The 15,884-nt window shown below is 43.4% G+C and overlaps 1 protein-coding gene and 1 pseudogene across 2 annotated transcripts in view; one reads left to right on the forward strand and one right to left on the reverse strand.

Annotated features, from left to right (window-relative positions):
• The window catches only part of RHBDL2 (rhomboid like 2), a gene marked incomplete at its 3' end in the record, with an annotated part of 56,187 nt that overhangs the window by 28,034 nt on the left and 12,269 nt on the right, over positions 1-15,884 (forward strand). The window contains exons 3-4 of the mRNA XM_082657743.1: positions 4,020-4,168; positions 8,236-8,348. Coding sequence (XP_082513869.1) covers positions 4,020-4,168; positions 8,236-8,348 — 262 coding nt within the window. The remainder of the gene's footprint in view (positions 1-4,019; positions 4,169-8,235; positions 8,349-15,884) is intronic.
• LOC309829677 (protein LTO1 homolog) lies at positions 2,815-3,617 on the reverse strand (annotated as a pseudogene). Its single transcript has 2 exons — positions 3,604-3,617; positions 2,815-3,259 (listed from the first exon to the last, which is right to left on the reverse strand). The product of its transcript is annotated as a protein LTO1 homolog (transcript).

The raw sequence follows: 15,884 nt of genomic DNA on the forward strand, positions 1-15,884 counted from the left end.
CTTCCTTATCAGGGACTGTATTAGTCAGGATTCTTTAAAGAAGCAGAACCAATAGGATGTATACACCCGCACACACACACACATTATCTATCTATGTATCTATCATCTATCTACCTACACATGTATATGGAGAGAGAGAGATTGATTTATTTTAAGGAATTGGCTCATGTAATTGTGGAGGCTTGGCATGTTTAAAATCTACAGGGTAGGGGCTTCCCTGGTGGCGCAGTGGTTGAGAGTCCGCCTGCCGATGCAGGGGACACAGGTTCGTGCCCCGGTCCAGGAAGATCCCACATGCCGCGGAGCGGCTGGGCCCGTGAGCCATGGCCGCTGAGCCTGAGCGTCCGGAGCCTGTGCTCCACAATGGGAGAGGCCGCAACAGTGAGAGGCCCGCGTGCCGCAGAAAAAAAAAAAAAAAAAAAAAAAAATCTACAGAGTAGGCCAGGACTGGAGACCTGGGGGTAAGACTTATAGTTGAAGGCCAAAGGCCATTTTTTAAAAAAAATAATTTTATTTATTTAGTTAATTTTTTTGGTTGCATTGGGTCTTAGTTGCGGCATGCAAGGTCTTTTTTTTTGTTGCACCTTGCGGGCTTCTCTCTAGTTGTGGCGCACAGGCTTAGTTGCTCCACGGCATGTGGGATCTTAGTTCCCCAACCAGGGATCAAACCCACGTCCCCTGCATTGGAAGGTGGATTCTTTACCACTGGACCACCAGAGAATTTCCTAATTAAAAAATTTTAAACACATTTGGGAATTCCCTCGCAGTCCAGTGGTTAGGACTCAACGCTTTCACTGCCAGGGGCCCGGGTTTGCTCCCTGGTTGGGGAACTAAGATCTGACAAGCCATGTGGCATGGCCAAAAAAAAAGAAAAAATCTTTTTTAAAACAAATTTTTTATTTTGGAATAATTTTAGCTTTACAGAAAATTTGCAGAGATAGTACAGAGAGTTCCTGTATACCCCGACACAATTTCTCCCATTGCTAATATCTTATATTTCCATAGTACATTTGTCAAAACTAAGAAACTCATATTAGTATATTAGTATTAACTAAACACAGGCTTAATTTGGCCTTTTCCAATTTTTCCATTAGTGTCCTCTTTCTGTCCCTCTTGTACCCTCGAACCCAGGGTATCATGCTGCATTTAATTTTCACATTCCCCCCAGTTTACTCTGATCTGTGACAGTGTCTCAGTCCTTTTTTTGTTTTTTTTTTGCTTTAAAATATACTGTTTATTTTTTCTCCAATTATAAAAATAATACATTGTCCAAACAGATAGTTTAGAAAACACAAAAATCCACCCAGGAAAATGACAACAAAAGCCCTTTCATTCCACCAGCCAGAGATGAGCGCTGCTGGTGTCTGTACAAAGGCACATCTGAGGCCATGTGCCCGGTCCTGGGCTCCGCAGAACTGAGGTTGGGACTGCAGGCCATGAACTTACAGCGAGACACACATAAGAAAGCCAAGCAGGATAAAGGCGGAGTCTTGTCCTCCAACAACTAGAAGCCGTTTCTTCCTCCTCGGCACATGGTGAGGGCCAGCGTCCCAGGCCCCGCAGAGGCCCCCCAGCAGCTGCCAGGGGAGCACAGTCTACCCAGACGCTCTGGAATGATTTTGAAATCTGGAGCAGATTCACGGCTACCCGCGTGCTAATTTCACTCACGGCTTCCAAATCTGCTCCCTGGGCCAGTAGCGGGTGGGGAGAGGGCTCTGGCCGGGGTGCCCGAGGGGCCTGGACACGGGCCATCACTTGCAGAGAAATGCCCGGGAGCCACGCATCTCATGGGGGACTGGCCTGCCAGGACCTCACCACGTATAGACGATGCCTTTAAGTCCGGGCAGAAGACAGAGAACTCACACTAAAAGGAAGGCTGCAGTAAGGCTCCAAAGTTTCTGCACGTAGAGCGGTGGCCTTAAAATCCCCTCCCCTTGGCCATTTTTGATGCTGCAGAGCCCCATCCACCCGGGGACACAGGAAGAGCACGTCCCGGCTCCCTGGGGACAGGGCTGGCCTTTCCTCCTCTCAGCCAGACGCCCACGTCCATGGCCACAGGCGACGCCCCAGGGCTCCACGGGGCACAGCGGGGATCTGCGGGCAGGGACCCCGAGCCTGTGGGTGCGACCGCGGGTTCCAGAGCGGGCACCAGGAGATGGGGGTTGGATTCCCAACTCTGCCGCCCACTGCCCTGGGACCAGGCAGTCTCTTGGGCCTCCGTTTCCTCGACTGTAAAACAGGAATAACGCCCACCTCATGGGCTACTGAAGGGACTAAATAAAGCATGAGAAGCAGGTCACAGCACTGGCCCATCTCAAGGGTCAATAAATGTCACAGTACCCATCACTCTTTCCCATTAACCTGCTTCGTGTCAACCCTGTGGCTCTCATTTTTTAAAAAACTGTCCCTCTGAGCAGTGACCAAAGCCTGGGGGGGGGGGTTAAATGGGAGGTTTATCCTATCCAGAGCCAACCTGAGTCTATATCCAGCCAGGCCTGCCAGGTGGCGAGAACCCATGAGCCAACGGCCTGGATCCTGGATCAGAGACAGCAGCCCGGCGAGGGCTCTGCCAGGGCTGCGTTCAGACTGGAGAGCAGACAGGACCCAACAAAGGATAGGCTTGTGTGGAGGGGCCCTGTGGGGGGCACCGAGGTGATGCAGGCAGACCTCAGGGGAAGGAAGCCCTTTCACTGGCCAAGCTGGAACCCTCCCTGCAAAACAATGAATCCCCCATCATTGTTTTGCCTTTAATCATATTTTAAACACTTAACATACGAACATCTGTTCCTTGATGTTTTGTCTGTTCGTCTGTCATCAAAATGAAAGTTCAGAACCTTCTGTGCTAATTTTAAAGTTGGGCTGAACGTTTAATAATGAACAAAGCTGCTTAAATTTCCCTCTAGTTTTGTCTAAGTCTTCGTGAAGTTTATCATAAGTAGGGTCATCATAAGGGAATTTCTGAATCATTGCAATCAACGATTCTAAGACCTTCATCTATTTGCTGTCTTTCTCAGTGGAGCAACCGTGCAGGAGACATCTCCAAGCAAAAGCGAAACCTTGGTAGCACCTGATCTCAGATCCGATTTTAGCTCCATGAAACGTGCCATGCTGCCTTCCTTCAATCATACCCAAACTACTTCCTTTTTCATAGCCTTCCTGATACCCTTCCCCGTGAAACCTCTCATCCGCCATCACGATGGCGTCGAATGCGTCCTGACTCCTGACCGTGGCGGCAGCCGTCTCGCCCCTGCCCCTGCCCCTGCCCTTACCCCTCACCCCTCGTAAGGGCAGACCTTACGAGGTCTGCCGCCGCAGACCCGCGAGGCTCGTGCACGGACGCACCACTCCTGGGGAGGCGAAGTCCACTTCCCAGTTTCAGTCTTTGCTTTCCATGGCTTTGATAGTCTTGAGGAGTACTGGCCGGGTATCCTGTAGAATGTCCCCCAGTGTGGGATGTCTGATGTTTTTCTCGTGATTAGACTGAAGTTATGGGTTTGAGGGAGGAAGACCACAGAAGTGAAGTACCCTTCTCATCAGATCACGTCAGGTAGCAGAGGACAGGGGACATCCACACGACATCCCTGTGACGTTCACCTTCATCACTTGGCTAAGGTCATGTTTGCCAGGCTTCTCCACTGCAAAGTTACTATTTTTCCCTTTCCCTCCTCTATTCTTCAAAAGCCAGCAGTGACTTAATTTCACATTAAGTTGTAAATGAACGACCAAATAGTGAGTGTGGGAAGATGAGGGCAGTGGGTATTTAAGAGGGGAAAGTGGGTTCGAAAGATTCTTCTTTGCAGTTTGGTCTACAACTGCTCCTGATCGCTGGAGGAAGCGCCCACAGTTGTAGGGTCAGATATATGGCAGGGAATTGAATTCCTGTCATCTTCTGAGCACATGCTAGAGAGTGGCCCTCTTGAGAGCTAATTGTTTGAAACAGAGGTAGTGCCCGTGCGCTTTAACGGGGCCTCTCTCTGCAGAAGGTGTGGTTAACGTCTGTGTCTGCCCCTCCCTGTCAGCTGGCAGTGTTTATTTACTATGCTGTGTGGAAGCCGCAGAAACAGTGGATCACCTTGGACTCAGGCATCTTGGAGAGTCCCTTTATCTACAGTCCTGAGAAGAGGGAGGAAGCCTGGAGGTTTATCTCATACATGCTGGTGCATGCTGGGTAAGGACTGACAGTTAAGTCACTGATATCAGAGGTGACTATAAGTCATTGTAACCCCGAGCATTTGTTCGGTGCTTTATTATTATTATTTTTTAAATTTTTTATTTATTATTATTTTTTTTCTTTTGCGGTATGCGGCCCTCTCACTGTTGTGGCCTCTCCCGCCGCGGAGCACAGGCTCAGCGGCCATGGCTCACAGGCCCAGCCGCTCCGCGGCATGTGAGATCTTCCCGGACCGGGGCACGAACCCGTGTCCCCTGCATCGGCAGGCGGACTCTCAACCACTGCGCCACCAGGGAAGCCCGGTGCTTTATTATTGATCAGGCACTTTCACGTCCATAATCTTGTTTGAGCCTCATGGCAACCCTAGGAGGCATGTATTACTCCTGCTGTTTCGTGTCTGAGGCTTATGGGATGTAGACTCTTGCTCCGTGTCCCACAGCTAAGTTGTAGAGTGAGGATCTCAACCCATTAGTGCTAACTCTAGGTCCAGTGTACTTTGTATTGCATTGTAACTGCCTAATATTGGTATGTACGTAGGAATATTAATGAAAAGAGAAATCGTTACCAAACCAGAAGTGTGTCCCTCAAGCTGTGTGATGTTGTTAAATGTTCCTTTGAAAATGTGAATCATCAGTGCCATCCTCCACACCTCTGCCAAACACTTAAAAAATTAATTCCTGAGCCTTTCGATGAGTGTATAATAATGTTCATTTAGAATAATACAAGCAATAGGTGATGTGGAGCCTGCCATTTTTGGCAGGTACAGTTTTTAAAAAAAAATTATTTATTTGTTTTTGGCTGCGTTGGGTCTTTGTTGCTGCGTGCGGGCTTTCTCTAGTTGCGGTGAGCAGGGGCTACTCTTCGTTGTGGTGTGTGGGCTTCTCATTGCTGTGGCTTCTCTTGTTGAGGAGCACAGGCTCTAGGTGCTCAGGCTTCAGTAGTTGTGGCTCACAGGCTCAGTAGTTGTGGCTTGCGGGCTCTAGAGCGCAGGCTCAGTAGTTGTGGTGCATGGGCTTAGTTGCTCCGTGGCATGTGGGATCTTCGCGGACCAGGGCTCGAACCCGTATCCCCTGCATTGGCAGACAGATTCTTAACCACTGCACCACCAGAGAAGTCCCTGCTTACAGTTTCTTAAATGCTAATAGCCTTCTGACCTTGCTCAGAATCCGTGATTCACCATGCGCACTGCAGACAGTGAGCAGCTCGCTGCTGGCCCCTCCTCTCTGGTGGGCTCCTGGGGTTTCAGATGAGGCCAACTTCATGTATGCAACCTACCCAGCCCTGGACCTTGAAAGATAACTCTGGCCAGTGGCTAAATAGGGATCCATGGCAGGACACAGGGCTCAGAGGCATGACAAGTTAGGGACAAAATCACCAATTGCCCCATTTCTGTGGATACTTCCACACTTTAGTTTTCCATTTAACAAGTATGTTTGAAGCGAATGTGGCTTCTGCACTCAAAGACTTTAAAATTATAAGGGGGAGCAGTCAGTTAAATAGTAATGCAAGGCAGTATAGTATTACAGTATACTGTAGTTATTTAACCTCTTTGTGCCTCAGTTTCCACATCTCTAAAATGGGGTAATAGTACCTACCTCATAAGGTTGCTGTGATTAAATGAGACAACGGTTTTAACAATTTTTACAGCGTCTGACACATATAGTAAGGTGCTCAAAAAGAATTCGCAAGGCTGTGTAGGACATGTCACATATGGGGTTGTATAAATTAGGGATGCTTTTGGATGCAAGTGACAAGAAAATGTAACAGGGGCCTAAACAAATGTAGGTAAATCTTTTGCCCATATAAGAAGCCCAGCGGTAGCTGGTTGGTTCATCTGTTTAATGAAGCCAGGACTCTTGATCCTGTGCTGACATCTCTGCTTTTCCCTTCGTCTTTCTGTCATGGTTGCAAGTTGGCTGCTGTAGCTCTGCATTCAAAGCAGGAAGGGGGAAGAGGTAGTACCAGGTACTGGTGACATCCATCCCTTTTGTTTAGATAGAGGTTCTCTTAAAAGTCTCCTAGCAGTGTTCTTACCTGCGTCTCATTGGCCAGGACTACATGACCTGGCTACCCCTAGCTAAGAGAGATTGGGAAAATCAATACCAGCTCTTCTACCCTCACTAGAGGAGGTAGACAAGGGATAAAGAAATGGATGTTGGATTAACTACATAAATATAAACAGAAAAAGGGGATGATCAGGATGGGGATGGCTTCACAGATGACATGGATTCAAGCTGGACCTTGAATGGTGCATAGAATTTGGATGAAAAAAATTAGTATTTCTCTTCTGGGTATATGACAGGATCTCAGCATTATGCCACTTCTACTCTAGCTGTTGAGCAGCGGAAAGAGTGCTTGGGGTGATTCTTTGGGGTTTTGTGCTATTAGTCACTTTGTCCTCACACTGTTCCCAGAGGACAGGACGGGATAGCTTTCTTTGAACTTCTTGTTCTAATTCACAAGGTGCACATATTTCAAAAACCTGTTTATGTCTGAGGTCTCCATAAGGTTGGTGTAACTGTCCTGGCTAGGCTGTTCTGTGCTGAATTATGTGTTACGTCTCACGTCTTTGAAGATGGCTTGTACAGTGATAGTTGTGGCTGGATGCACATGTGGCCTAAATGTAAGTAATCTGTTCTGTAGGGTTTGCCCAGAGAACCTTTTCAGTGGTCTGCTGGATATCTTTTAAGTAAATTAGAATTCAAAAACACAATCCCTAAAACTAATATGAAAGCGGCTGCACTTTGTGGAAGATTCAACACCTGTGTTATTTTTTAACTTTTTGGTTTAACCCAAAATCTCTTAAAAAAAATAAAGCATTGTGCTACATGGCAAGTAAATTAAGGATTACTGTAATGTGGTAATTTGCTAAATTACATTCAGAGATTCTCCAGAGATGCTTGTGGGGTTTGACAAGTAAAATAATGTGAATTTCACTTAAAAATATTTTTCCCTATTTAAAAAGTATAATAAAAAGCATCTGTACTCAAAAATGTTATATGCCAAATTATGGTACATGGGAGATACGAACTTTAGCTATTGTTACTAGGTAACTTCTTTTTTTTTTATTCTGGTAAATTTAAAAAGAAAAAACCTTTTTAATGTAGAATTGGGAATGAAGTTTCTCTTCCCATCTCTGTTTCATTAAAGACTATCCTGAACTTGCAAGACAGGTTGTTTAAAAATCTATTGAAATTTTGGGGCTTCCCTGGTGGCGCAGTGGTTAAGAATCCGCTTGCAAACGCAGGGGACACGGGTTCGAGCCCTGGTCCAGGAAGATGCCGCGGAGCAACTAAGGCCATGCACCACAACTACTGAGCCTGTGAGCCACAATTACTGAGCCCGCGTGCCACAACTACTGAAGCCCGCACACCTAGAGCCCGTGCTCCACAACAAGAGAAGCCACCACAGTGAGAAGTTCACGCACTGCAAGGAAGAGTAGCCCCTGCTCCCCGCAACTAGAGGAAGCCCGCGCTCAGCAACAAAGACCCAATGCAGCCAAAAAAAAAAAAATCTATTAAAATAGACTCAACATGAGTGAATTAGTATTTTCTCAGTACTACTATGCAACCAAAACAAAAGCATATGCCGAAGCTGACATATCATGGCAGTTGTCATCTAAACCCCGTAACTGCAAGCTTATTTTCCTTAAAGAAGCCTCATTGCTCTTTGTTTGACATTATCAGTAATTGTTGTAAAACAGAGCTTATAAAATAAATGTATACTTCTGGGACTTCCCTGGCGGTGCAGTGGTTGAGACTCCACACTTGCACTGCAGGGGGCACGGGTTCGATCCCTAATCCGGAAACTAAGATCCCACATGCCTCACAGTGCAGCCATAACAAAAAATAAGCGTACTTCTAAAATGTCCTTTTATCTGCTTTACATATTGAGGCTTCGTGTAAGATTTTATTTTGTTAAAAAGTCGCCTAAAAAAATTGGAAAGTGGAATTCAAGTTAAGCAAGTTCTTAACTAGAAACAACACATCAATGCCTGTTAATCTCCCAAGGAAATAACTGCCTGGGCTAGTCATAATATTTGACAACTGTGTTTGTCTCTGCAGAGTTCAGCACATCCTGGGGAATCTTGTTATGCAGCTCGTTTTGGGTATCCCCTTGGAAATGGTCCACAAAGGCCTCCGCGTGGGGCTGGTGTACCTGGCAGGAGTGATTGCAGGTTAGTGTTCTGAATGCAACACAGAATCAACACCTCTGGACTCTTAGGAGGTAATAAACAAAGGTAATAAACATTTTTTTAAAAATAAATTTTATTTATTTATTTTGGCTGCGTTGGATCTTCGTTGCTGCCCACGGGCTTTCTATAGTTGCGGGAGCAGGGGCTCCTCACCGCGGTGGCTTCTCTTGTTGTGGAGCACGGGCTCTAGGCACGCCGGCTCAGTAGTTGTTTCTCACGGGCTTAGTTGCTCCGTGGTATGTGGGATCTTCCCGGATCAGGGCTTGAACCCATGTCCCCTGCATTGGCAGGCAGATTCTTAACCACTGCGCCACCGGGGAAGCCCAGTAATAAACATTTAAATCAAGATTTATTGCATTCCTCATATGTGCTAGGGTACTTGATAAGTTTAGAAATACGTTAATTAGAGATAAGATAAGCGTATAGAGAGATCTTTGTGCTCATTCTCAGGTACCTCACAGTCAGACAGGGTTTTGTGCCATTGGAAACTGAGTAGTTTGGTGTTCAGGTGTATATATTGGATAAAGGACTAAAGCCAGAAGGTCCTTATTTGTCAAGACTAATGATTTGGGGAAATAAGGTGATCAAGATTGCATTTAAGGAAGATAACTTCAAGAGAATGTTGAGAATAGCTAAAGGGACCCAAAGACTGGGTAGGGACTATCACCCTGGGACTAGCGGCATATGCCAATGATCTCTCATACTGGGTGTGCCAAAGATGATTCATTAGGGTGTGGGCAGAAAATATTAGAACTCCTATCTATCCATTTATTTCTTAGAAACTTTAAAAAATTAAACTTTTTATTTTGAGATAATTATAGATTTACACTGTAAGAAATTAAGTACCTAGAGGTTCCATGTACCCTTTAACCAGTTACCCACAATGGTAACAGCTTGCAAAACTATAGTACAGTATCCTAATCAGGACATCTACACTGATACAAAGTAAAATATTTCCAACACCATAAAGATTCCTCACAGTTGCATTTTTACAGCCATACCCTCTTCTCTCCCACCCCTTACATGTTCCTTTACCCCTAGCAACCACTAATCTGTTGTGTCTGTCATTTTCTCACTTCAAGAATGTTATATAAATAGAATAATACAGTATATAGCCATTCAGGATTAGCCTTCTTCACTCAGCATAAGTCTCTGGAAATTCATGTAGGTTGTTGCATGTTTCAATAGTTCATTTTTATTGCTGAGTAGTATTCCATGGTGTGGATGGAAAAGCACCACAAGTTTAATCCTTCACTCATTGGAGGACATTCCAGTTTTGGGCTATTACAAATAAAGTTGCTATAAACATTTGTGTACAGGTTTTTGCAAACATAAGTACAGTTTTGTGAACATGAGTTTTCATTTCTCTAGGATAAATGTCCAAGAGCAAGTTGGTTGGGTTGTATGGTAGTTGTATATTCAGTTTTTTAAGAACCAGCCAAAGTGTTTTTCAGAATGGCTGTTTCATTTTACTTTCCTCCCAGGTTTGTATAAGTGATTCAGTTTTCTGCATCCTCACCAGCATTTGTGACTATTCTTAATTAATTAATTAATTAATATTTTTGGCTATGTTGGGTCTTCGTTGCTGCTCGTGGGCTTTCTCTAGTTGCCGTGAGCAGGGGCTACTCTTTGTTGTGGTGTGCAGGCTTCTCATTGCATTGGCTTGTCTTGTTGCGGAGCACGGGCTCTAGGCACGTGGGCTTCAGTAGTTGTGGCACACGGACTCAGTAGTTGTGGTGCATGGGCTTAGATGTTCTGCAGCATGTGGGATCTTCCCAGACCATAGCTCGAACCCATGTCTCCTGCATTGGCAGGCAGATTCTTAACCACTGCACCACCAGGGAAGTCCCAGTCACTATTTTTAATTTTAGCTGTGCTCACACATGTGTGATCTCATCATGGTCTTAATTTGCATTTCTCTAATGGCTAATGATGTTGAACATCTCTTCATGGGCTTATTCGCCATCTGTGTATCCTCTTCAGTGAAATGTCTGTTCATGTCTTTTGCCCACTTTCTAAATAATTAGATTTTTTTTAACTGTTGAATTTTGAGAGTTCTTCATATATTCCAGATCCCAGTCCTTTATCAAATATGTAGTTTACAGATATTCTCTTTAATCTGTAGCTTGTGTTTTCATTGTCTTAACAGGGTCTTTCACAGAGCAAATGTTTTTAATTTTGATGAATTCCAGTTTATCAATTTTTCCTTTTATGAATCGAGCTTTTGGTGTCATGTCTAAGAACCCTTCACCGAGCCCTGTTTTGAATATTTTCTCCTATGTTATCTTCTAAAGTTATGTTTTGCACTTTACATTTAAGTATGTGATCCGTTTGAGTTGGTTAGTTTTTGTATAAAGTGTGATGTTTAGATTTTCTTTTTGTTTGTTTATTTGCCTATGGATATCCAAATACTCTGGAATAATCTGTTGAAAAGACTATTCTTCCTTCACCGAGTTGCTTTTATACCTTTGTCAAAAATCAGTTGGCTGTAGTTTTTTTTGTTTTTTTTTAAATAAATGTATTTATTTATTTTTGGCTGTGTTGGGTCCTCATTGCTGTGCGCAGGCTTTCTTTAGTCGTGGCGAGCAGGGGGCTACTCTTCGTTGCGTTGCATGGGCTTCTCATTGTGGTGACTTCTCTTGTTGCGGAGCACGGGCTCTAGAGTGCAGGCTCAGTAGTTGTGGCGCACGGGCTTAGATGCTCCGTGGCACGTGGGATCTTCCCGGACCAGGGCTCGAACCTGTGTCCCCTGCATTGGCAGGCGGATTCTTAACCACTGCGCCACCAGGGAAGCCCTGGCTGTAGTTTTGTGGAACAATTTCTGGGTTCTCCTTTTTGTTTCATTGATCAATGTGTCTACCCCTCCACCAATACCACATAGTCAGTACCACTGTAGCTATATTTTAAGTCCTGGAATCAGTGAGAGGGATTCCTCTGATTTTTTGCTCATTTTAAAGATTACTTTACGCATTTTTCTTTTACATAAAGATGGGTGTCTAATTTTCTTTTTTTCTGTGATAACAAAAAGCTTTCAGTAGTAAGCTACTTAACAGATGTTGCTGAAAAGACAAACACAAAATATGTCTCTTCAAAGACATAATAGTATATTTCTCTTAAGGAGTGATAATGTAACTACTTTTCCAAAGATACTCATGCTATGAAAGGGGCATTTTGAAAACTGGTCAATGGGAATCATTCCATAATTATGTGACTTTGCTCCTGAAGAAGATGCAATAACTCTCACAAGTTCACACTTAAAAAGCCAGGAAACAATTTTCTCAACTGATTTACAATTTCTCAGTGAAGAGTTTTAGCGGGTTTTAAACTTATTGACTGTAACACTTTCTGATTAGTTTGCAAGAACACATGACTGATGTTAGGGAAGGTGGGAATTAATAGCCACGTGACAACAAAATTTTTGCATAATTGGAATAAGTGTAGGTAATGATGCAGTTCTTCCATTTGAAACTGGACATTGTTTTTAAATTTTATATTTTGGTAATGACAGTGATTAAGAGAAAACTTCCGTGGAAAATAATTGAACTTAGAAGTATGTCTTTGCATTTCTGTGTCATGATATTTAACCAGGATTTTTAAAAATAATGAAGCTTATTTAATAACACTGCTCATTGAAAGATTTTCTTTTTAAAGAATATTTTTTAGAGCAGTTTGGGGTTCACAGCAAAACTGAGAGGATGCTACCGAGATTTCCCATTCATCCCCTGCCCCCACACAGGCACAGCCTCCTCCATTATCGACAGAATGGTACACTCGTTACAACTGATTAACCTGCATTGATGTATCACAATTAACCAAAGTCCATGAAAACTAGGGTTCACCCTTGGTATTGTACAGTCTATGGTTTTGGACAAATGTATACTGACATGTATCCATCATCACAGTATCATACAGAGTAACTTCACTGTCCTAAAAATCCTCTATGATCCACCCATTCATCCTTCCCCATCCCCCAACCCCTGGCAACCACTGATCTTTTTACTGTCTCCATCGTTTTCCTTTTCCAGAATGTCATACAATTGGAATGTCATATAATTGGAATCATACAGCATGTAGCCTTTTCAGATTGGTTTCACTTAGTAATATGCATTTAAGCTTCCTCCATGTCTTCTTATTGCTTGATAAGAATTTTTTATATCATTAATGAAGTAAAAATAATTTAAAAATGTTGTGTAACCAATATAGCCCATCCTTTAAAATTCTGTTTTTGTGTTTTTAAACACATATACATGTAGTGGTACATATACATGTAATTTATAAGTGAATATACCTATACTGCAGCGGTACCTATACATGTCATTTGTAAGTGAATTTACCTATACTGCAGTGGGTAGTTGTATTAGTTTCCTAGGGCTGCCACAGACTGGATGGCTTAAAACGGTAGAACTGCATTGTCTCCCAGTTCTGGAGGCTAGAAGCCTGAATCCAGGTGTCAAGGGCCATGCTCCCTCCGGAACCTATGTGGGAGAACGTGTCCTTGCCTCTGCCCGGCTTCTGGTGGTGGCCATCAGTCTTTGGGGTTCCTTGCCTTGCAGCTGCAGCATTTCAACCTCTGCCTCCATTGTCATATGGCGTTCTCCCTTCATGTGTCCCTGTCTCCTCCGCTTATAAGGACACAGTCATGTTGGTTTAGGGGCCCACCATACTCCAATATGACCTCGTCTTAACCAGTCACATCTGCAACAATCCTATTTCTACATAAGGTCACAGTCCGAGGTGCTGGGGGGTTAGGAGTTCAACATATTTGGCGGGGGTGGGTGGGTGGGACACACCATCTGACCCATGGTGGTGCTCAAAATTTTGCCCATCACAACTGTGCCTGCTTCCCAGAGCAGGGGGGACAGAGAGCAGGAAACCATCATGAGACATGGTAAAGAGATGGGCTTGGCCAGGCTTAGTGATGCAGCTCCCCATTCTACCTCCCTCCTACCTCTGTGGATCCTGTTCTCCCACCTCCTCCTTCTGTCCCTGCACACACCCGTATTTCCTGGCTCCAGCTCCTATACCTGCTTCTCCCACAGCTTGATTTCAGCCTGTGGAATCAGCTCTGCCCCAGTTTCAGAGTAGAGAGAGAGGAGAGAACGTGAATAACCTGTTCACATCCTCGGCCCATTTTTGCAATAACTTTTGGCAGGCATCTCTTTGCCATGCGAGTCTCTCCTTCACGCTGCTGCTTGTCACCTTCCTCAAACACAGATTAGATCATATTACACCCTTGCGAAAACATTTACAGTGGCCGATAGAAAGCTGAAATGTCCAAGATTGCTCTGCGTTACCCTCCACTGTCTGGCCCCACTGCCTTTCATTCTTTTCTTCTTCTCCTCCTTCTCCTTCTTTTTTAAGGAAGAATAAACTTCTTTATTATGTTTTAAAAAAAGAAATTATATATGAAGAGGTTAGAGGGAGACGAGGTAAAATGTTTTTAAAATCACTTTTGAGGTGTGATTGACATACAAAATTTTGTACGTATTTAATGTATACAACTTGATGCATTTGGACATAAGTATACACCCGTGAACTCATCACCACATTCTATGCTGCAAACATATCTATCACCTCTGGAAGTTTCTTCCTGCTCAGTGTCTTTCTTGCTTTGCTTTTTTTTTTTTTTAAATGAGGGAAGCAGTAATACTTTATTTTTACCTTTTGACCCCTATCATCCATTTCTCCCATTGCTTTGCTTTTTTCCCAGATTCCTTCATATGTAACATCATTTTAGTTTCCCTGCCCTTGCTCCTGGCAAAGTGTGGTCTTGAATTAGCAGTATTGGTATCAACTGGGACCTTGTTAAAATGCAGAATTTTGAGCCCCAGGCCAGACCTACTAACTTGCATTTGAACAAATCCACACGTGATTAGTAAAGATTGAGGAGCGCTGGCCTGCACTCCGCTCAGGGTCCCCCAACCTGACTGACGGTCAGAAGCACCTGGAGAGCTTGTTACAACTAAAGTTATTCAGATTCCACCCAGATCTACTGAATCCGAATCTCTGAGAACATGGCCCTAGGATCTGTGTTCTTTTGTTTTTCTGTTTAGTGAGGTATAATTGACATATAATAACTGCTGATGTTTTGATATGTGTATATAACCATGAAACTATCACCACAGTCAAGGTAGTGATTGTTACTCTCTGCCACATTTTCCGGTAACCTGTTGGAATCTCACCTTCCTGCCTCTCCCTTTCCTTCCCTCACCTTCCCCGGGCAACCACTGATTATCATAGGTTCAGCTGTATTTTCTAGAATTTTATATAAATGGAATCATGGAGTATTCTTTTTTTTTTTTGTCACTTCTGTTATTCAGCATAATTGTTCTGAGGTTTGTCTATGTTGTTGTGTGTATGAATAGTTGATTCCTTTTTGTTGCTGAGTAGTATTTCATGGTGGGAATATACAGCAATTTGTTTATCCATTCTCCTGTTGATGGACATTTGGGTTGTTTCCAGTTTGGGGCTATTACAGATGAAGCTACTATGAACACTGGTGTACAGTCTTCGTGTGGACAAATGTTTTCAGTTCTCTTGGGTAAATACCTAGGAATAGAATGGCTGGATTCTATCATGGGGTTACATTTAACTTTTAAGAAACTACCAAACTTTTAAAATAGCTTTACTCTGATATAATTCATATACCATACAGTTCACCCATTTAAACTGTATAATTCAATGTTTTAAAATTAATTTACAGGGTTATGCACTCTTTATCACAATCTAAATGTAGAATATTTTTGTGCCCCAAAGAAACCCTGTGCCCATTAGCAGTCACTCCCCACTCCTCACCCCAGATCCCTTCCCCAGCCTTAGACAACCACTAATCTACTTTCTGTCTCTTTAGGTTTACCCATTCTGCACATTTCATAGAAATGGAATCATAAAGTTTGATCTTTTTTGACTCTTTTTTCCACTTAGCATAATGTTTTCATCCTTCATCCATGTTGGAACATGTATAAGTACTTCATTCCTTTTTATTGCTGGATACATTCCATTGTATGGATATACCACATTTTCTTTATCCATTCACCATTTGCTGGACATTTGGGTTGTTTTCACTTTTTGGCTATTATGAATAATACTGCTATAAACACTTGTGTACAAGTTTTTGTGTGGATCTCTTGTGTATATACCTATGAGTGGAATTACTAGGTCACATGGTAACAAAGTGGTACCATTTTACATCCCCACCATAAGTTCCAGTTCCTCCATATACTCATCAACACTTGGTATGGTCAGTCTTTTAATTTTAGCCAATCTGTTGGGTATATAAAGGTATCTCATTGGGTTTAAATTTGCATTTCCTAATGAGAATGAGGGTGAACATCTTTTAATGTGCTCAATTGCTATCCATATATCTTCTTCGGTAAAGTATCTGTTTAAATCTTTTGCCCATTTAAAAATTGAATTACGGGGACTTCCTGGTGGTGCAGTGATTAAGACTCTGCACTCCCAATGCAGGGGGCCTGGGTTCGATCCCTGGTCAGAGAATTAGGTCCCACATGCCTGCCG

Source organism: Grampus griseus (assembly GCF_964374135.1).
Source record: "Grampus griseus genome assembly, chromosome: 1".
Lineage (NCBI taxonomy): Eukaryota > Metazoa > Chordata > Mammalia > Artiodactyla > Delphinidae > Grampus > Grampus griseus.